General features: G+C 35.9%; 2 protein-coding genes across 10 annotated transcripts; both read right to left on the bottom strand.

The window, feature by feature from the left end:
• Positions 1 to 6,935: 6,935 nt before the first annotated feature.
• LOC103492980 (ubiquitin carboxyl-terminal hydrolase 25) lies at positions 6,936 to 14,851 on the bottom strand. Of its 5 annotated transcripts, XR_007822165.1 has the most exons (9): positions 14,476 to 14,851; positions 13,918 to 14,395; positions 13,750 to 13,825; positions 13,537 to 13,629; positions 11,188 to 11,274; positions 10,297 to 11,105; positions 9,441 to 9,593; positions 7,069 to 7,681; positions 6,936 to 6,991 (listed from the first exon to the last, which is right to left on the bottom strand). XR_007822165.1 is itself a non-coding variant. In XM_017045697.2 (8 exons), exons 1-8 carry the CDS (start codon positions 14,654 to 14,656, stop codon positions 7,576 to 7,578), a joined length of 1,983 nt encoding a protein of 660 aa, XP_016901186.1. In that variant the 5' UTR covers positions 14,657 to 14,851; the 3' UTR covers positions 6,936 to 7,575. The 5 variants fall into 5 exon arrangements, 4 of the variants coding, with proteins under 4 accessions (XP_016901186.1, XP_016901187.1, XP_008451807.1 ...); XM_017045697.2 differs by having other exon boundaries at positions 6,936 to 7,681; XM_017045698.2 differs by having other exon boundaries at positions 6,936 to 7,681; positions 10,297 to 11,102; positions 14,476 to 14,849.
• An 854-nt stretch (positions 14,852 to 15,705) lies between these two features.
• Positions 15,706 to 20,615, bottom strand: LOC103492979 (probable sugar phosphate/phosphate translocator At3g14410). Of its 5 annotated transcripts, none has more exons than XR_007822164.1 (9): positions 20,270 to 20,576; positions 19,320 to 19,427; positions 19,160 to 19,194; positions 18,590 to 18,702; positions 18,196 to 18,457; positions 17,803 to 18,071; positions 17,261 to 17,422; positions 16,402 to 16,653; positions 15,706 to 16,046 (listed from the first exon to the last, which is right to left on the bottom strand). XR_007822164.1 is itself a non-coding variant. In XM_008453582.3 (8 exons), the coding sequence occupies exons 1-7, from the start codon at positions 20,372 to 20,374 to the stop codon at positions 17,298 to 17,300; spliced, it is 1,017 nt and encodes a 338-aa protein (XP_008451804.1). In that variant the 5' UTR covers positions 20,375 to 20,615; the 3' UTR covers positions 16,232 to 16,689; positions 17,261 to 17,297. The 5 variants fall into 5 exon arrangements, 3 of the variants coding, with proteins under 3 accessions (XP_008451804.1, XP_008451805.1, XP_008451806.1); XR_538361.3 differs by having other exon boundaries at positions 16,402 to 16,689; positions 20,270 to 20,574; XM_008453582.3 differs by lacking the exon at positions 15,706 to 16,046 and having other exon boundaries at positions 16,232 to 16,689; positions 20,270 to 20,615.
• Positions 20,616 to 22,740: the final 2,125 nt, after the last annotated feature.

Below are 22,740 nucleotides of genomic sequence, written 5' to 3'. Positions count from 1 at the left end.
CCGCGAGTCTGCTGCGGATCCTTCCCAACCGGCGAGGACATAAACAAAATTCCCTTTCGTGTCACAGACCCCCAGAACGTTTGTGGCAATTTCCCCCTTACGCGTTCTGAATTTAGGCCAATCTCCTGCGGGGATGTTGACCTTTATGTACGTCCCGTCTAACGCGCCAAGGCAGTTCTGCAGGTTGAAATAAGTGCGACGTATGTAAAGGTGAAATATAGTGAACTTCTATGATGCCCACCTCGAAACACTTCCAACGTTGATCATTGCAGTTACTTGTTATCGGAACAGGTCTCTTTATCAACTTCTCGTACAGTCGAAGAACAGCCAACAATACGATGTTAAAATGTCGAGATACTGTCTCACCGAACCGTACAAATTCTCGTTGGATGACGCGGTTCTTGACGTCATGAGCGAGGACGTGCAAGAACATTGCTACCATTTCCTTAAGAATAATTAGGCATGAAGTATAGGTGAGTGAATGAAGTTCTAATAAGCTTCATATATGACATGTATCGCATATTAAATAGGGGGTTTAGCAAATTACTAAGTTTAGGGTATTACTAAGTACGTAATAAGCTTTAATTACGGATTTTTCACAATGTATATGGATATTGTACTAATTCACTTAGTACATATTTTTAGGAAACTTTACATAGTTTGTAATGGACCAACAAACACTCCTTGGCGTTCTAATTGCGTCCACGCTGGCCCAACATCATATCTTACTAAAGTTGGAGCTACTAATATACACCGTCTGATACACGCCATAGAATAAGGCAGCTTGCGTACTTTTGCATGATACACGAGTCAGATTTAGTGTGTCGCCAAAGCACGCGAATGGACAGGCGAGCATTCACAATTCTATGTCATTTACTTCGGACTGTATCTGGCCTTTCATCCATCAAGATTGTCGATGTTGAGGAATTGGTAGCAATGTTCTTGTACGTCTTTGCCCATGACGTGGAACCGCGTCATTCAAAGGAAATTTATATGGTCCGGTGAGACAGTATCACGACATTTTAACCTTGTACTATTGGCTGTCGTCCAACTATACGAGGAGTTGATAAAGCGACCTGTTCCGGTGACAAACAACTGCAATGATCAATGTTGAAAGTGTTTCGAGGTGGGCATGGTACAAGTTTAATGTATTTGACCTTAATGTACGTGGCACTTATATCGGCGTGTTTATTACAACCTGCAGAATTGTCTTGGCGCGTTAGACGAGACGTACATAAAGGTGAATGTCCCCGCAACAGATCGGCCTACATTCAGAACGCGTAAGAGGAAAACTGTCACAAACGTACTGGGCGTGTGCGGCACGAAAGGTGATTTCATTTATGTCCTCGCCGGTTGGGAAGGATCAGCAGCAGACTCGCAGATTTTACGTGATGCCTTGTCACGAGAAAATGGACTACAAGTGCCAAAGGGTATATTTTATTTATAATAAAATAACACCGCTTTCTACTTACCTATTTGAAGCGCTTAAACGACTATTTTAATAACAGGATATTATTATCTGTGCGATGTGGGTTATCAAAACGCGGAGGGGTTTTTGGCCCCGTAAAGAGACCAGCGGTACCATTTGCAAGAGTGGCGTGGTGGAGGAAATGCGCCAATAAATGCTAAGGAGTACTTCAACATGAAGTACTCCTCGCCAAGGAATGTCATTGAGCGTGCCTTCGGTGTTCTTAAGGGTCGTTGGGCCATTCTTCGTGGGAAGTCCTACTATCCCCTGCAAGTCCAGTGCCACACCATACTAGCATGTTGCTTGCTCCACAATTTGATCAACAGAGAAATGATATATTGCGACGACGTTGACAACATGGACGAGGGAGACTCCACGTACACGACGACCACCACTTCAGAAGACATTCAGTATATTGAGACGACAAACGAGTGGTCTCCGTGGCGCGACGAACTAGCCGAATCGATGTTCACTGATTGACAGTTGCGTAACGCTTAGATAAGACAATTTTACATTACAAGTCATCGATTGTATGCGAATTTCGATCACTTGTAAAATGTACTGTTGCATATGAAATGTACGCCTGCCTTTTGTTTGTGACTGTTAAATGTGAAATTATGAAATTACTAACGTACTCCATGTATTTCTTGTAATTTATCATTCTCAGAATGTCAACCTCAAACTGTGCCCCGAGACATGTCTGGACAAAGGAGGAGGAGGGCACTCTTGTGGAGTGTTTAATGGAGTTGGTGTCAATGGGGGATGAAAATCGGATAATGGTACGTTCCGGCCAAGTTACCTCGCCCAGTTGGTACGCATGATGGCGGAAAAACTACCTGGATGTCAGGTCCGCGCAACGACTGTAATTGATTGTAGAATTAAGACACTGAAGCAGACATTCCAAGCCATCGTCGAAATGCACGGGCCAGCGTGCAGTGGCTTTGAGTGGAACGATGAAGAGAAATGTATCATTGCAGAGAAAGAATTATTTGATAATTAGGTTAGGGTAAGGAAAATATTATAAACGTCACACACACGTTCGCAATGTACATTTACTTAACAATTTTTCTATCAGTACTCATAAGTGAAATTTTTTTCCTGCAGTCGCATCCTGCAGCGAAGGGACTCCTGAACAAACCTTTCCGTATTACGACTTACATATATGTTCAGTCGCAATAGGGCGACGAGTCGGTTCGCTGAGACATTTGCCGACGTGGGGTCTAACGAGCCTAGCGGGTATGACAGATTTGATATGGGGGATGGAAACGAGGAGTTCTCGCCCGTGTACAGCCAGGGGATTGACCTCTCGCAGAACGATGTACGTGTATCCCAACCTTCTCGCGCTTCAGAGGGTAGGACCGGATCAAGTGGATCCAAAAGAAAGAGGGGAAGTCAGCGAGACTTGGATGTTGAAGGCATATATCTGGCGCTCGACCAAACAAACGAGCAACTCAGGATGATTGCGGAGTGACATGCACACGCCCTTGCAAATGACAACCATGTGCGCACGGAATTCTTCTGCATATTGCGTGAGATGTCAGAACTAACGAGTTTGGATAGGACGCTATTGCAAAGGCATCTTCTGTCTCGTATGGACGACCTTCGGAGTTTCGTACTCATGCCTGAGGATGAGAGGGAGGGATTTTGTAGAGTCCTCCTACGAGACATCACGAGATAGTTTATGTTTGTACCAACCTAGGTTGCTTCTTATTTGCTTACCTTTTTTTTCTGTATGATGTTGACTGTTTATGCATTTGCTATTGTAAACAACTATTTTTTTCCTTCATAATGTTTATTTAAAATTAAGAAAAATAGTCACAATTTTACCAAAGCGTTATAACGGCTAATTATTTATGTTCAAAATAGGGGAACATTGCTATTGCCGATTACAAATACAAAATAATTAATTTGTCTTTTTAAAAAATGAATTTTAATTAATTTTTTCACAATATGTTCAAAAATTAATTTGAAATTGGACAACTGTCTGTACTAATTTAATAACATTACACGTACAATAAATTATTTGCAATAAGACGGGTTTGACGCTTTCGTAAAAAAGTATGCAATAAATATTTTTTATCATATTTACAATCTAATTTAAAAAATATTATACTACATAAAAAAAATTATTAACCCAATCCATATAACAATTTTTCCCATATAAATTTTATCATAAATTTCACATAAACCTACCCACCTAACCCTTTCCCCAAAACACATCTTATCATAAAATCCTCGTTAATCTTCCCCACCTAACCCTTCCCCCAAATAAATTTTATCATAAAATCTTCATTAACTCTTTCCACCTAACCCTTCCCCCAAACACATATTATCATAAAATTACATTTCTAAACTTTTCCCTCAAACAAGGGTTATGATAAAACTAGTTTTATCATAACACTAACATTTCCCTAAATCAACCCTTCCCCCAAACACACTCTAAAAGACACATATTCGGTGGGTTCTATTCTATCCATTAAAACTATAAAATTGATAACTTTTTTAATACTTTAATTTTTATAGTTATTTTTTGTGAGGTGAGCGATGATCTCACCATAAGAGTCTCCTCCATGTTTGTGAGTTTGAAAAGTTCCTTTTTTGTTTCCTTTTATATTTACATTTATGGGTGAAGTATTCAAAATGTTGATAAAGTGTTTTGAAAATGAATAGAAACTGATTTAATTAATTCAACCAATAATATATAGTTTGGTTTTGAACAAATGCATCTTTTACACCTAATTACATTTCTATCATTCTAACATTGTTTGCAATTACATCTTTGTTTGAGCCTATAGGTCCACAAAGTTTGTACAGTGAAAGTCCAATTGTATAATCATTTTATTTTTCTCATATTTTTTATCAGTATTTACAAAGTTAGTTGTTTAAAAAGAAAATTCACAAACGAAAAATGGTTGGCCAACAACAATCGTCGAACAACTATCGACAAAAGTTGGCTAACAACGATCACTAAAAAATGGTTGACAAAAGTTGGCCAACAACAGTTGTCGAAAAGCAGTCGACAAAGTTTGGCGGGTGGCAAAATATTGAAAAATGATGGTCAAAGTTTGACTATAGTGACCATTGGAAAACGCTTGTCGAAAGTGGATCAACGATGATTATTGAAAACGGTAGCGGTTGACAAAAATAGTTGTTATAAAAACATTCTTTGAAAGTTTATCGTCATAATTGTCAGAGATTGACCGACAACGATTTTTCAAAAACAGTAGACAAAAGTTGATCGTCAAAGGTTGACAAAAAACAGTACCTAGAAGTAATTACCAAAAGTTTACTGCATACAGTTAATGGTGGTTGGTAGTTGTTCTATGGGAGTCGCCAGAGAACGGTCACTCAAAGTTTGGCTGGTTACAATTGTCAAAAAGCGGTCATTGGAGGTTGGCCTGAAGCGATTGTGGCATAAACCATAAACGAAAATTGGTTGTCGACAATTACGTACAAAATAGTGGTCAGATGTTCATGGATGATGGTTGTTGAAGGCCATAGTCAAAATATGGCCAACTAAAGTTGACAAAAACGGTTGTCAGAGGTTGATTGATAAGGAAAGTTGAAGATGTTGATCGAAATGTTCCATACAAATTAGGAAGATTAATCATTAAACACACAAATTTTAGTTTTTTAAAAATTGGTTTTAAGTATTTATTTTAAGCCACGTTATTTTATAAATCTATTTTAGGTGGTTGCGAAATACGTAAATTTTTTCCAAACAACCTATTTTTTTTTTAATTTAATCACTTAAAAATGCAATCAAAAGACACTGTGAATCCTTTTTTAAACTAATAAAAATAGTATCCTAAACCCTGGCGTGACCCATTTCCCTGTGACATGCAAAACCACTTTCCCCTCATGCATTCGTAACATTTCCCCTAACACAATGCCGCTCTAACCTACTACATAAAAAGTTAACCTACTCCATCGTCATACTGTACCATCAAGCATTTTTTTACCACAACTTTGGTGAGTTAGATATTATATTATTGCTTTCTATAAGAATCTCTGGTTGATTAAATAGAGCTGTATACCCAACTTCAAAAACAAGAAAGAGTAGAACCCACTTACGACAGATTTACTAAAATTGGATGAGCAATACACCATACAACCCCGAAGTAATTAAATATTACATATGTTCACAAGAAGTAAATTTAGCTTTGATATCTTGAACAACAAGAACGAATCTTACTTAGCGTTAAAAGAGTCGTTTCAAGAAAATGACCTTCACCTACCACTCATTTGATGTTTTATATTGTTCGCAATGACGTAAACGAAATATCAATGATTTGGAAAAAAAAATGATAGTTTTATTTAGTACGCGAAGAGACTTCGAACATTTGGAGAAAAAAATCACCCTTTCATCTCCAAATAAATCAGTAAGATAAAATAAGAAATAGAAAGCATATTTTGATAATTTCTATAAAATGCTTTCAAACAAAGGTCATGATTTTTTTTTAATGATTTAAATATAAACAGTTCACATGTGCAAGCAACCACAACCACACCATATAACAACTTTTAAGCTTCCAACATAATTTCAGCAAACAAACAGTCCAGAACACGAGCTACATATTTCCTTTATGCCTGAGATTACTCTTAATGGGCCCCAAAAATGCACTCATGTAACTGTATCTTTGTTAGCAGATTTAAATCTTAATTGTTCTTAATTTCTCCCCTTAATCAGTTTAACACTAAACTTTTATATCCAAAGAGAGAAAGAGAGCCTAATACTCCATTATAGAGGAAAGTACCTCCTGAGTTTGGAGAATAACAAACAGGCAGAAGTTCAACCCCTTGCACTTCTGGGTTGAATTGCGTGACAGATTGCTACAAAGCGTGATATACAAGTATAGAAATATAGATATGGTGCATAAGATGAAATAACAAAACACAACAAATAAAATCACTCCAAATGGGATCATTCAATCCTACCATCCACAAAGAGAAGTTTTGATGTGAAAACTTGAGCTATGATGAATTTGGTGATAGAGCAAAGAGATCTAACTCATTCAATTGAAAAGAACAGTCTCAGCATCCTTATATCAAATAACATTTACAATGTCTTTAACGCACATCAGCAACTGAGTCTCAGCCGTTAGCCTTCTACTTCCCAAAACAATCATCAATATTCTCCAAACTTAGTATCACCCTTCTAAGATAATCCAATTTTCTAGTTTTCAAATTGTTATAATGTTTCCAAACCAGTTTAATGAAAGAAACATCCTTTAAAAACAGAACGTCTCCATCCAGAATGACTTTCCAATACTACAAAAAAAAAAAAAAAAAAAAAAAAAAAAAAAAAAAAAAAGATAACTGAAGGTTAGAGCTAACTGCTTGATGCAAACTTAGATATTATCTCCCCTATGGTTATGTACAATTCAAAGCAAGTAGAACTGAGAAGAATTAAAGCCGAAAGTGGTATACGACACTGACATCACTAGATGAAAATACAATCAAACCCTTTTGAAAGCAGCATCGCCTGAAATATTTCCAACTGTAGGCTGCCGCAAGAGCCCACTGCGTCATTTTATCGCATCAAGTCAGGTACAAGATCAGATGTAAGGTGTAATAGGTTGCTTAAAAAGCAGACTTACATGGTAAAAATGCTAACTCAATGAAAGCATAGATATGTTTCTCTCCCGCAGTTTGCCTATATTTCTTTAAAGGAAAATTCGCAATGCATCCTCGAGATAACAATTGTAAGCCAAAAATCCTACCAAAAAGAATATTATACAAAATCGAATAGAATTCCTGAACTTTCTTCTCTGCCACCAGTTGTGCAGCTTCGAGGTATAAAGAAATTTCAATCGTGCGCATCAGTGATCCCAACTTTTCACAAGATTAATGGTAAACCCACTGTAGCGGTTTGGGTGCCATAAAGGACAAATTCCCAATGATGCCAATGCTTGCTTGAACAGAGCATAGGATATCATCTTCACAGATCACAAACAGGACATTCCATTCCCATCAGAAGGAACAGTTACAACAGAATGAATTTTGTTATATAGATTGTGAGCATTATATGGATGTACATCAAGAACCAAGATAAGGCTTTTTACTCAGTACAGCTACCGTGGACGAACGGAAGAGACTCACCAATGTTACTTTTCTTGGCTAAATCGTTGAAGTTTTTCAATAAGGTCCCCTTTTAGAGATTCTGGTATCCGTGAAATAAACTTTTGTTTGGCATCTTCAATCAGCAATTTCCTGCATTGTATGTGAATTCACGTGTAAATTACAAAATATTAAGACGGGAAATATGATTGGAATAAAACCAAGTCAAGTAGGATAGGAGGTGTTGAGCTTAAACATCATGAATAAATTCCAACGAGTATGCCCCAGATCAAGTCACAATGGTCATTGTATATCATATATAACTCATGATGCAAACCAAACATTTAAGTCAACTAATCCAAGTTTCTAACATCCTACAACAAAAACCCTAGATCATCTAATAAAAGCAATCAAAAGGAGCTCTTTGAATGTTATTAAAAGACTCAAAAGGGGAAAATAAAGCACAGTTCAATCAGCAGGAGATATCCCCACTACGAAGTCACAACTCTCCATTCTTTCATTTTTTTCAGAAAAAAGTCTCTTATCACAATTTTTTTAAAACAAAAACACACACACACACAAATGGGTTATAATTCTCAATTTGAAAAGGTAATGGAAAAAGCAAATCCACCAAATGAAAACCCAGATACTCAGAACCTGGGTGTCAGTATGATGAACAGTACACACAAGCACAAGAAACGAGTATGGCTTATCAGCATTGGCACATCGTTAATGGGTGTTTACGCACAGTTTTTAAGTAAAAATTGGCATAATTTTCTTTTGGAGACAATAAAAATTGACATACATTTATAGACTATTCCCTATAGGACTGCAATCCATAAAATATCAAGCTCGAGCTCAATGGTACAGTTATTTTTGGATAAAATATATTATCAGATAAAAACTAAATCATATTGCAGTTAAATTATGAAACCAAGTCTTAACATATCGCATGTATAAAATAAGATAGTCAATAAAATAAGAGCAGAACCCAAGCAATGAAATTCACATTAAATAAAATTGGTTACACAACAAAGAGAACAGCCATTCACTTAATTAAACAACGAATCATCTCAAATAACTGTCATATGAGTATAAACAACGCATCAATGATAAGACATATGAGTTCGAACACATACATAGGAAAAGAGCTATGAACAGATAAGAAACCCAAGAGCACAACTGAAGAGCTACCATCAGTTACAAATGTAAAACGTAATTGCAACTTCCTAAGAAGTGCATATTTCATAAACAGATGACACAACGACAAAGTGGCATGTTAAAATCTAAACATATATGGCACGTGCACGGTGTGGCCACATATAGAATAATATATTTTTATATTTTATTAGAATATTTCAATAATTCTCATACTAAAAAAATTGTTTTAGTTTGTGAAACGACTATCAAAATATTCCAGATGAATACGAAACAAATAATTTTTTTTAATAATTTAACGTCTTATTGAAAAGGCAATTCAAATTAATAACAGTTATGTTTTTAGCATTTATATGTACTTCACAGGTCACCTTCAAATTGTTCGCAAGTGTTTGATGTGTGCTTATCATGCTTAACAAGTATTCAACGCATGCCCAACTCAATTCATTCAACTAGGGTCCATAACAAATCTCTATTATGCTTAACTAGGGTCCAACACGTACCCCAAATTGAAACGTTCATTGCTTCATAACTACATATGCAGGTACAGTTTCCTAATGCCAATTTAAATACCATTAGACAGAAAAACAGTTCCCTTCTATATTTATGAACACTGTCACAGATTATGAAGAAAAATTAACAATCCAGGTTTAAGGAATTCCCCCAACAGAATGGAAAGCCAAAAAACTAACAGACTTTCTTCAGAAGAGGAATGATAATTTCAAATAATAATGGCTTGCATAAGAAGTCGTACCAACATGTAAAAAGTAATACATACTTTAAATCGTTACAAGTTCGAGTGGTGTCCATTTCCCTTAAGCATAATCTCTTCCTTGAACGCATGCAATTGAAGACCTCCTCTAACCAACCGCATGACCTTAAAACTGATAAAGTTTCTCTCTTGAGACTAAATATAGATTACAGAAAGATTGTCAGAATCCCAAAAAGTCGTGATAAAAGTAAAGCATAAAGGAAATAAACTAAAGACATCAAAAGATTTATAGCAAGAGATAATACAACTGGTAAACGTGAGTTTGGCATTCATAATTTAAGAACTTCTTAAGAAAAAACTCTTAAAACGTATTCTATAATTTGATTTTAATTAAAATCCTCGTATGTTTGGTGACATTTTCTTAATAGTAATTTTTATCACAAGTTGCTTAGTTATAAAACTCTTTGACGGTTTTAGTTGAAATTCTTGTATGTTTGGTGACATTTTCTTAAAAGTAATTTTAATCATAAGTTCCTTGGTTTCCAAACAACCGCAAACACAATTCTAAAATGATTCTCACTCAATAACCTTTTGGATAAGCCAACTTCAAATTGACTCTTTAAAAAATGAATACAAACCAATTTGACTATTTGAAAAATGATTTTTATTTATCAACAAGCATTCTAGATTTAAGGGAAACAAACACTTTTTGCACCATGTTGTGTATACAGGTCACCGTTTCCTGTTTGACGACCATAGTGTCTATAGGTCCACAAAAAGACAAATCTAGTCAGGACAAGAAAATTCTCATTCATCTTAATCTACCAAAAATCATAAAATGAGAGTACTGAACTTCATTGAATTCAATAGAGAAATGTTTTTTAGGAGATTGACATACTCTTGTTTCAGGCCTTCAACTCTTTCCCGAGATTTAGCATCCTGTTGAAACAAGATACAGAAGTCTGACTTTCTTTTGTCCCTTTTGACCTCAGAGGGGCAGTTGCTTGCATTATCCACTTCGTCATGATCAGACCCCCGTCCTGAAGTGAACTTGTTATTCATAGGATTAATATCGCATTGATTGTGTTTATCTGCTTTCAATCCCAGACTCCCACCATTACCATTGCTGCTCATTAACACAGATTTATGTTCCCTCTCAGTGACATCATGATCAACTTCAAAAATTTTCTTGCTATTTCCATTCCCAAGAGAAGATTTATGTCTTGCACCATTTTCCAGAGGCAATGAGTTTACATTCTCTTTCTCATTCTCCTTGAAGGAATGATCCTTCTCAAAAACAATCTTACCATTAATGGTGGAAGGAGCTCGTACGGTATTAGAATGTCCATTCATATTAGAATGTCCATTCATATTAGAATCTCCATTCATGTTAGACTTTCCTCGTGAACTGAAAGTTGGTTTATCTACCTTAGATAAATTTGAAAGTTCCTTCCGAGAAGATTGCTCAACATGGGATCTTGTCTGTGCTGTTTTAGTAACAGAAGGTTTTGAGATTTTAGACCCATCACTGCGATTACATTCATGAGATTTTACACCATTGGAAGCAAGAGCTGTGCTAGCAGTTACTGGCCTTTGGTTCGTACGAGAGAAAAAGAGAATATAAACCTTTTCCGACAAAACCTCTTGAAGAGTTGAAACTGTAACATATGAGTCGTTGCAGCAATACCACCTACCTGATGCATCCTGCTAAGAAAATAAAGAAGACCTTATCAGGATCTGAAATTGTAATATATTTAGTAGGTTTTATATGAATATGGCCCAAAATAACCTTGATATATGCATAATAATGTCCAGATTCTGCAGAGAAACCTGAATGCACAATGGTACCAAAGAGCTTGTACTCCGGCCGCGAATCCTGTAACAAGATGTAAGAAATTTATTAAAATGAAATATATCATAATAAAATAACAAAATCTCACCTAAAAAGGACCAAAACGAAGTTACAATCCATTGCATAAATGAATCATGCAAAAGAACAAAAACTATAGAGGAAAGTTGGACAAAGATGCCTATTGTATAATATAAGTCGATGCTTTAAAAAAAAAATTCATTACACACACAACAGAGACAATTTCATCTTCATCACGAAATATGGAGGAGGAAAAACCCCAAGCCAAAGGTGTTGCAAAAGACATATCCAATTGGATAAAAGAGAGTCAAAACTAAATGACTGGAAGTATTTAGACAATTCACACTAAGATATAGTGATGAATATATCTTGCTCTACGAATGGAACTCATACGAACTAAAGGCCAGTAACTACTAGCACAGTTCCTTCAGCGATTCTCAATCAAATCCTTTCGTATCTTCAAAGGAACTCAACATATCTTCACAAATAAAGTACAACTACAAGACTTTGAAACTTTTACTTCTTGCCTATACTGCCATTCGTTGGTGTAGATTAGCTCTCTCCCTTTTGCAATTACGCCCTAAGCTCTCTTATAGGCCATTGGAAACGTTTTCTTCCAATCCAATTGATAGGACTAATTTTTGGAATTTCATTTGATCAATTAAATTCTTTGCTTATGATCAAATATCAGTACTTCTTAAAAATGTGCCGCCACTTGCAGTGCAGTTTTTGGATCATATTTTCCTGATTAATACCCCATGGGATAAGGTTCCATAAGAAAATGTTAAACTTACCTCAAGTCTTTTGCTTCCAGATGATATTTGTGGTATTGGTCACAAACAATTATCTTGAGGGGAAATGAACATAATTACATTCTATAAATTTTCTTCCCCGCACTACACAAACTGACACACAAAAAGGGTAGCAAGTTCCACACCCTTTTGTATCTATCCATTCCCCTAAATTTCACCAATAAAGCACAGCATGTTATATAACCTGCTCCAACAAATCATATTTTAGATTTTGATTAAAATTTAGTTAAAAATGACCAGTTCTAGAATCTCTGTCCCACACTTTTTGTGATTCACTGCACCAATTCATACAGGAAGGTATTTGAAGTGATCGTTCAATAAAAACTAGATTGCACGTACGCTCTTTCAAGGCCAGACTGCTGTCCAAATGAGATTACAAGAATCTAGCATTCCTCACTATCCCATTATTGTTGGCATCCACTTAAAAAGATACAAGGATATTTACTCTGAAGGTGATCTACCTTAGAGAAATGAAAAGATGATCACAAAACAAGGGATTGCTGATGCAAATGCCAATTCCTAATAACATTGCAATGATACGCTGGACTGTGGAGCCATGATGCAACCTTTGTTTCAATAGATTAATTTAACAAGATGTCTTTTCTCTTGCCCTGCAAGTCAATGTACCTTTCTGAACCACTATATAAGTAAATTACCACGTTGCAGAGAACTACAAGTCTACACCATTTAACCCAACCATCCCCTAACAGGAGCAGGGACTGAGGTGACTGAAATCCATTTTGGGGAAGCTGACTAGGAGCTTAGGGATCAAAACTATACAGATGAATTTATGTCTGGCACAAGCAAAAATTTCAAACAATCATATAAAAAACAAGTCAACAACCAAGTCTCCATATAAGATTCTAACTAAGACGTGTTGATTAACTTTTGACTAGTTGCAATCCTAATCCACCATATTCTAGCAAGCAAGCAAAGAAAATGGAAGATACAAGTCCTCAGCAAAAAGAAATAAATAACTAAAAAAATGTTGCAGTTACAGGCATACTGGAAAGAGTAATTCCAAATATGAATATAAAATTGATTAAAGAAGGAATAAAGAATTTATTATTGGAAACCTCATTGTGCTAAAATTAGTCTAGAAGTCTAGCTGAAACCTATAATTAACAAGAAAAATAGATGATTGGTATTTGTTCCCTCCCAGATGTTAAAAAAGATCTTGCCAATGTCTAGGGTAGGGTCTCCAAAGCAACTTGCAGAGAAATGCTTACCTTTAATATACGAACATTCATCATACATCATTAAGGGTGGATTAGGGCAAAAGTCTCACACTATTTTACAGTGAAATTGTATTCCAACTAAGTACTCATCGCTTATGTACCTCATAATATTTATTTAGCTCAACGGACATGTTTACATGTGTGCTGATAGCTCGAACATACACACAATCTTAATAAAGAGGCATTTCAGCAACAACATTATTTTGTTAGACACAAACCTGACTTCCTTTGCACATGAAATTTGAAAGCTGCAAACTCTCCTCGTACGCAATGGCCTTGTCAATCTTACCACCAAATATGCCTTCAAATCTCTGCCAAACCCATCCAAGAACAACGCCTTTACATGAAAGCAGCAACACTACGAACTTGAACAAAGAACGGTGAATTGAAAAATGAAAATAAACAGCAAACCAAAAGTCAGGGCAGCAAACCTTCAATTGGATGACAAGAATATTTGGTGCTTGGAGTATTGACATCTGCTTCCTAGCCACCACCAACTTCTTACAACTATAAAGGAAACATAATCTCCCTGAATCAAACCCGAGCAAAAGAAGATTCCAAAACCAGAGGAGAAAGAAGGTGTATACATAAAAACTTACTTGTCACACTTGTACTTATTACTGCCATCTAAAATTTCCAGTTGAAAGAACTTCTGAAATGCCTCTTTAAGAGAACTACTATGCAAAACATCAAGACTAATATCCATTATCTCGTCAACCTTATTGGAGTCGTTTCCACAAGATAAACACTTCACCTGGCTCTGCAAGGCACCCCCAAAAATTTCCTTGACGACCGTGGAGCTTCCAGTAGTAGCTCCACCGTTGTAGCTGCCATTACGACGCTGCTTCTTCAAGCGGAGGCAGGTGTTGTGACAAGCATCGATAACATAACGAAGGAACTCGTGTGCATCCTCCTGACGTCCCAGGCGAAAATGCTCGGCGAAGATCCTGAGACAGTTCTGGACATTGAGAGGCGAGTCCAAGGCTAGATCCAAGCTCAAAGACCTCACTATACGCCTCTCCAGAATGCAAAAAGGACATTCGCGCTTCCGGTCGGCGTCGGAGGAAGCAAAATCACCTGAGATAGAGATTGATTAAATTAGGGCAGAAAATGGGAATGAAAATGAAGATGTAGAAAAAGGGAAGAAAAATAGTTACAAAGAGAAGAGTGCTGATTGCGGAGGCAGAAATTGGCGAGGGGAGGGGTGTAAGTGAGACATTGAAGGACGCTGTTGAGGTAGCAGGTATTGCCTAGGTTTTTGAGACCGAGTGGGGGGCCGTTCCGCCGTTTCTGACTCAGTAAACTCGGTTGCCAACTCATTTGCAATTGTAAGGCCATTAACGACCTTCTTCTGCTTCCTGAATAGGTTTATGCAGAGCATTTGAGGCTGCCGGTCCGGTACCTCTACTCCTCGACTGTCGCCGCCGGCAACACCACCAGCTAAATCGCATAGCGTTTTTATTATTTTCCCTTCTTTTCCCTCCTTTTCTTTCTCCCTCTCCCTCCAAACCCAAAATAAAAGACGACAAAATCGTTTCCTCTTCTAACCAAAACACGGTTTTTTTTTTCCTTTTTTTTTTCTTAAATAATAATAATTATTATTTATTGTTATTCCATAATTTATTTCATTCATTTAATAAGCTTTACTTTTTACTTGCCGTTAATGTTTTCTTTTCTTTTCATTTTTCTTTTCTTAGGGTAACCACGAATCCAATTTGTTTCAAAATAATCAATCTACCAAACCCCTGTAATTTTCCTTAAATTCTATATATATATGCTTTTAAGTTTTAATTATACTTATATCACTTTAAACATTTATATTTTTATATTGTACTTAAACTATCATTTCAACCTTCTCGTTTTAAAACAAGAATGAAAATATGACGAGATAGTAGTAGTAGTAAAAAAACTTTAGGAATGAATTTAAAAATTATGGTAAAATATTTGTTTTTTTTTATTTATAACATCAAAATTGTAATTTATGAGAGAATAAGACTAATGAAGTTTAACCCCTAACCAAAATTCTTGACAGAAGTTAAGGTTAGAGCATGAATGAATACGAGGCAGCACTAATTCATAATTAGTCATATCATATTTTCGTCTTTGATTTAACAAAGAAACTAATATAAACATTGGTGGATGAAATAATACATGTAGATTGAAACATATCCTAAAATTTTGAGGTATAATTGAAACCTATGTCTTTGGAACCAACCACATCTAGACATACTAATTTGTTACAAGGCAAAGTCAATTCACATTTTCCTCATTTAAATGAAATAGTTTAGGAAAGGGTTGTTTGAAACAAATTTAATATGTTAAACAAAATAATGAAAGCAAATGGCATTTTACCCCGACATGGCAACATCTTATGAAAAAAGAAAATATATCTGCGAAGGAGAAATAAAACATTCATTGATATCCTCTCCACCACTATATCCTCAAAAGAAAATAAATAATTCATTATAACTCTCTTGCATCTCTTTTATCCACGAGAGTAAAGGAGTATGGTGAACCATTCATAAACTAGAACTAATGGAAAACTACTACTTATAGTACAACCATCTTTTCAAGTCATAAAGCCGCAATTCAATCACAAATTACAAAGTTCCAAAGTTCTATAACTCTCTTTCTCCCTCTTCCTTTCTACAATGAGTTACATAAACCTGGAACTTTCCAACCCCACACTTCATAAATTCACGTTTGTTAACACCATGGTTCAAATTTCCTTCAAAATATCATAGAAAGACCACATGTATAAGTATACTCGCTGTGAACAATGAATGCATATGAAATTGAAACTCAAGTCAAATGATCCAACAAACTAGGAAATAGAAAAAATGGAAATCATGCCAACAAATTTTTAATTCCACAGGTCGTTGTATAGACGGTAAGAAGAACTTTGTATCAGAATTCTGAAAGATAGTAAAACCATTGAGATTCACACCAGTATAATCTTTTTGGACAGTTACAACCACTGGAACCAATAGAACTCAATTCCAATGCTATATATAAAACAATCTGAATCATTTCTGTAAGATGGGAACAAATCTACACACAAAAGATCTTTGTTTTGAGTCTACCTGACAATTGCCATATGCTTTCATTTTGCTTAAACAGCGAGAGATTCTGTCACTGCTCGTCAGTTCATCGGTGTGGGGTATGAAAATTGAACATTGGAAGGTACAAAAATGCCAAAGGATGCAGGTCAGTTGATCTTTACTTTTAACAATTGTGGATGGTAAACTTACGTTCCGAACTGTGGATAGCATATCTCTATACGTCTGAATCTGTCCCTACCATAAGCAAACTTACGTTCCTTATCGCAGGAGCAGCTGTGAAAAGTGTACACAATACATTAAAAGGTGCACCTGCAAGTAGTTTCAAACTAGGTACTTTTAGCTCGATTTTCATATACTTTTAACTATAAATACACTAGTATAAAGTGCTTGATAACAAGTCATTCAATATTTAGTGTTATTTTAACATGCTTCCAATTCCATCTGTTTAGTGTGCTTTTAACATGCTTCCGATTCCTAGTGTTTAGTGAGCTTTTAACATGCTTCCTATTCCTACCATTAGGGAACTTAGGTTACTTAACATCCTTTTAACCTTTAACCACCCTACCGTAATTTTTCGCAAAGCATTTCTAACTAAATTACTTCAGACTTTTCTTTTTTCCTTTTCAAAAAGCGCTTTTATGCTACCCCAAATATAGCCAATTTGAGTGGCAATTCTCAAATAGAATCGACTAAACCCAAAAGTCAAAACCTATTAAGAAAACTTAGTAGACCTTTCCTGCAACTGACGTCTGCAATTTCCTCTAGAGTGTTGGATCCAGCTATGAACTCCCTTGAGAAACTATCATTTATACTGATATTAACTTTTGACACCCAATCAAGGAGGAGACGAAACAGAGGAAAAAGAAGAGCAATCATATACCTCAGGATAACTACATTAAACTTCCAAAACAAAGTAACTATTTGTTGCTGGACGAGGATGTGACCATTGGGATGGATTCAAGCTGATCAGAATCATTAGGACTTCTTCGTGAAGCTTCCTTTTTCAACTTGTGATTGTTGTATGCCACAACTCCGGCAATGGCTGTGTCAAGACAATGGTAATTAGAAACAAATATGGGATTTCACCTTCTATGTGGAGTTTTTAATAATTGCGAGGGTATATTGTTCATAAAGATAAAGTTACAATCCTTGAAAGAAATATACACAAACACACACATATATTTCCAATAGTACAAACGAGAAAATTAATAGAATGAATGAATAAGATTAAAACTTTGCTATGCAATAACGATTTGAACTGAGATCTTAACAGAATACTCTCCACTCCAGAGTCCAAATTTAACTAGAACAAGACTCTAGAATAATAAGGATAAACTTAGAAGATATACCTAGCATTAGCAGACTATGAGGAAATCGATTCATTATGTTAAGATATGAAAAAGCCAAAAGTTATATGCTTACCAATGCCATACCCAAAGAGATTAATAACAGTCAACTTTACATCCGCAAATAAAAGAGCTGACAGTAAGACCACAACCCAGTCCTTGACAACTCCAGCAACACGAATAGTCAAGGCACTTGTATGTGTAATAACAAGGAAAACTGAGAGGTTGAGAGCAAAAGTACATAGAGAGTTGAGCACTAGTATAACAGGAGGAAAGTTCCATGATTCACGTTCTTCCATCTTTGGTTTCTCCAGAAAGATCCATGGAATGAGCAGGCAAAGGGCACTGCACCAATCAAATAAAATAATTATTGTAAATCTAAATATATATGATCCTGCATGAAGTAAAAGAATTTTCAGCAATGTCAATGTTTACAAGAAAGAGAGAGAATAGACCATCAAGTACATACCTGCAGGGACTAACATAGTACATGATAGAAATAGGATTTAATTTTAGGCCCTTTCTTTTAACAAGGATCTCCATGAAAATTAGTCTTAGAGCTTCCCCTACAACGCCTCCCATTTGGTAAACAACACCAATCCAACTGATGTTTATTTCTCCATATGAAGCCACTAGAACACCAAAACTTATCACTGACATGATCAGTAACATTCTACAGCTCATTAACTCAAGACCTGCTGCTACTCCAAGAACAAAGACGGCAACTGGCACTGCAAAGGACATTTGGGAATCCATTGAAATGTTGTCATGATAAATGAAAAATGAACCAAACTAATATTAGGCAATATGCACCAACAGCTGCGGTGGAAATTGGGATGATCCTCTATCCCACTAAAGCTTACTTATTGCTTTGAGCATTTGTGCGAAGGCAACAGAGATATACAGGTAAGCAGTGTTCCCCAGCCAAAGAGTCATTGCAAAGGTTGCACCAATTGGGATTACTGATGTAGCATACCTAAACCAGTAATGTTTCATTAATTTACATGACAGGTCATAAAAAATAACTATTTGTTATGAAGCAAAATTTCCTTTTTATATAAAGCATTCAGATCAAACAATTATAAAGAAAAAAAGAATAAATAAATAAATACCCCAAAAGAAAGAAAAAAATAAATACCCTACACACACCAAAATATCTTATGCTTTGAAGATACACCCACATTAGCTTTGGGAAGACAATTTTACTTTATAAGTAGCTTAAAGAGTTGGTTAGTCATCTTGAAATCAAGATATTGCAGTCTACATTCTTCATGCAAAAAACTTAAGGGATTCTAATATCCCGTAACCCATACCAAGGATATTCATAAAACGTTTCTCCTATTCTTCCACTGTATTAAGCAATAAATTCATACATAACAACTTTGTAAAATGTGATATCTGATAATAGACCCATATAAAGTAGCTTTACATACATTTCTGCACTCATACCTTCCTCGATCTTCAAAACCTGAGATAATAAGCAGACTGAGGTCAAGACATTCTGTTTCATTTATATCTATATGCGAATATTAAAGTATGCACGATACAGTTATTGCTCAATGCCAACCTTACAAAATCAATAATCCATAATACCTTAAACACTTTAATGAGTATAAAACATAAGATGGACGAGAAGATCATGTGGAGTAGAGTCAAAGCAAGAGGATAAGGAAAGTTGATCTCCTTTGAGGACAAGACCCACTGCATCAACATATAAGAGAATTCAAAAAGTTTGTCAAAGTAACTTCCGAAATATATATTCATGTTGTATGTAAAGAAAAAATGATCATTCCATTTATTTGAGAGTTCAACAACATAGAGTAAGAAGATTCAAACCTCTCACTTGTTGATAGAGGATATATATACATTAATCAGGTGATCAATGTATTATGTAAGATATGAAATGAATAGAAATGTTAAAAAATATCATTACTAAATTTGTTTATTCACTATCACAGGTGACAAAGTGGTTAATGTAGGCTGTTCCCTCAAATTTTTTGTTTGACTATCTTAACCGGACAGCTACTTAATTCACTCGAGGTTGCTGAACAGCTCCTAGAAGAAGAAGAAACGCCCTAACATAATTCGATAATAACATAATGAAACCTACGCAATACGCCTTCTAAAAGTATTTATTAAGACATAAATATTAAAAAAAGAGTCCTAAATGCCCCAAGCTTAAACTTTTCTTTTCCAATCTCTTCCCACTTTCTAATGACCATTGTACGAGACTGACCGGAGAAAACCAAAATGAAACCATTGCCGCCAAATTCGAACCAGAACTCAGAATCATACACACCCTAAACCCAAAATTCAACAGTCGATAGAGTCCAAGTCAAGATTTGAAAAACCCACACAAAAACGAGTGTTCCTTCAAGAGCATAATCGATATACATATGGAAAAAAAAAAAGAAAAAAAGAAAAACTAGATCTAGGACACATTTGAGGAGAAGTAATCCAAAAACAGCAACCGCAGGGAAAGACGAGAAAGAAACCAAACAAACAATAAACAAAAGGAAAAGGAAAAGGAAAGAAGAGAATACCTTGTTGAAGAAGATCTGGCCACTGGAGAGAGCAATATAGAGAAGAAGGTAAGCATAAGTGAGCACCTCCCCTTTGAAAAAACCTTCGGCTCGGCGATCCGCCATTGTCCGTTGTCAACAGCAGGGTCTAAGAAAACGATTGTTCAAGCTTCCTAGTTGATGAATTGGGTGGATGAATTGAATGTCATTTGCAATGGATTTCAGATTCGTATAATATCGATAGGAGGAAAAAAACCGCGTAAAAGAGAGAGAAAACAGAGTAGAGAAGCAGCAAAGCGAGAAGGAATGGATATGGAATTTTTTCTTTTTTCTTTTTTTAATGGCAAAGACTTCAATATCTTACCCAATTAAACTTTTAAGTGTAGATATTTATTACATCTTTACTTAACAAGCAATAAACTTATTAGATTAAATAATTAATATTTATTACATCCTTCCAAAATTTTTTACTATTTTTCTCCTGGTTAACCATCTTGAAACCAGAGTTCGAATCATCCTTGAAAAATTATAATTTATTTTTGGTACTGTCATTATCTATTTATAACTATCGGTTTTGATATTACTCTCACAATTGTTCATTAGTTTCAATAAAAGTAACTAACACTTTAATCCCCAAAATCCATTATTACAATTTTTATATTAATGTGATTCAAAAACAAAAAAATCAGCCTTTTAACTTTTCTTTTAAAAAATCAAGATATTGATTAAATGAATAAAATTTCAATACTTTTAATACAACAACTATGATAAGCAAATGATTGACATTCATTAGCTAAAGCATATAATGACTAACTTTCAAGCTAAATTTTTAGCCTTTAATGACGAGTTGAAACTTTTTTTTTAAAAAAAAAAAATGTAATAATATTATACAACAACAAGGAGTACCTCACAACCTGAGACCAAGGCAAGAGAGTAGAAAACACTCGCAAAAACAAGGAGAAACAAAAAACATAACAAAGGCACAAAAAGAAAGTACATCAAAGACATAAAAAGACACAAAGACAACAAACTCAAAACAATCCCATCACACAAGGAAAAACAACAAAATAAAGAATAAGAAAAACCCCATATTCCGGGGACAAGTAGATAAAAACCAAAAATAAAACAAGATAAATAAGAACTTGACCATCCTCACACCAAGAAACAGCACGAGCACGAATACAAGTACAAATAAGCTGGAATAGGACAATGGGATCACGAGCCTGACCACCATGGAGACGATGATTTCACTCCTTCTAGATAAAGTATATAGCTGCGCACCAAAGAACGGACCACATCTTCCTCCTCACATCCTTCCCAATACCCTGAAGACAAATCCAAGACAACTCAACCCCCCAATACTCAATCCTGTGAGAGGAAGCCATGACCTGTAGGACCAGAGACCAAACATCCCCCCAAAAGGACACAAAAAGAACAAATGATCGCAAGACTCAACAACCCCCTGACAAAGAATGCACGACAGTGGAACCGAACTATTCTACCTACGCAACCTATCTTTAGTCCCCAACCTATCTTTAGTGGCTAACCACGCATAAAAGAAATGCTTTATGATATTCCCCCGCCCTACAATAACCCAGTCCAACGAACCCGACCACCTCGAGGACGAATAGTATCCCATGCACTCACGATCGAGAAACCACCTTGACGACTAGAAACCCAAACTCATCTATCCCTAACACTAAGACACGAACTAACAGCCTGAACCTATCCCATAACTCAATCAACTTCATAGACAATCACGACCATTATCACTCCTCATCTGACCCAATAAATTCAGACAATCTAGCCTCTCTCTGACTCATCGCATCATAAAGCACCCTCTCCCCAAATCTGCTAAAAAATGGAACCCCCTACAACCACGGATCAAGCCATACTCTACATCTCCTGTCATCCCTCACTTCCATTCGGACGTGTTGTCTCAAACTATCTTGCTTACGTAAGATAGCCTAGAGACACCAAGACCAACCGACCCTACACTCAACCACCTACAACGACCTCCCCTTAAGAATTTAAGCCTCCACTCAAGCCACCCAAAGAGAACCTAAACTCGTCAGCATCAACCAAAGAATCTTCAAAGTACTCGCAATATTCCAATAAGGCCTATCACGGATAGCAAATCCACCCTCCTCAAAAGGAAGACATACTTCCACCCACGCCACCTTAACACCCTCTCTACCTTCCTCCTTATCCCTCTAAAGATATTACCTCAGTATCTTGTCCACCTCATGGTGCACACTCGCAGGTAGAACAAACACACTAGCCCAATAAACTTGAAGACTGTGAAGCACAGAACAAACCAGCTGCAATCTACTAGCAAAAGATAGAACTTTAGCAGTCCAAGAACGAATTCGAATTCGGCTAGTAATACGCTAAATAAGAGGAGCACAATCATTAGGATGTAACCTATCAGATAGTAAAGGAAGTCCAAGATAACGAACAGGTAGGTTTCCAAGGGCAATATCCAAACTAGC

Source organism: Cucumis melo, chromosome 7 (assembly GCF_025177605.1).
Source record: "Cucumis melo cultivar AY chromosome 7, USDA_Cmelo_AY_1.0, whole genome shotgun sequence".
Classification (NCBI taxonomy): Eukaryota; Viridiplantae; Streptophyta; class Magnoliopsida; order Cucurbitales; family Cucurbitaceae; genus Cucumis; species Cucumis melo.
Note: the sequence above shows the minus strand (reverse complement) of the source record. Positions and strands in the feature narration are given on the sequence as shown.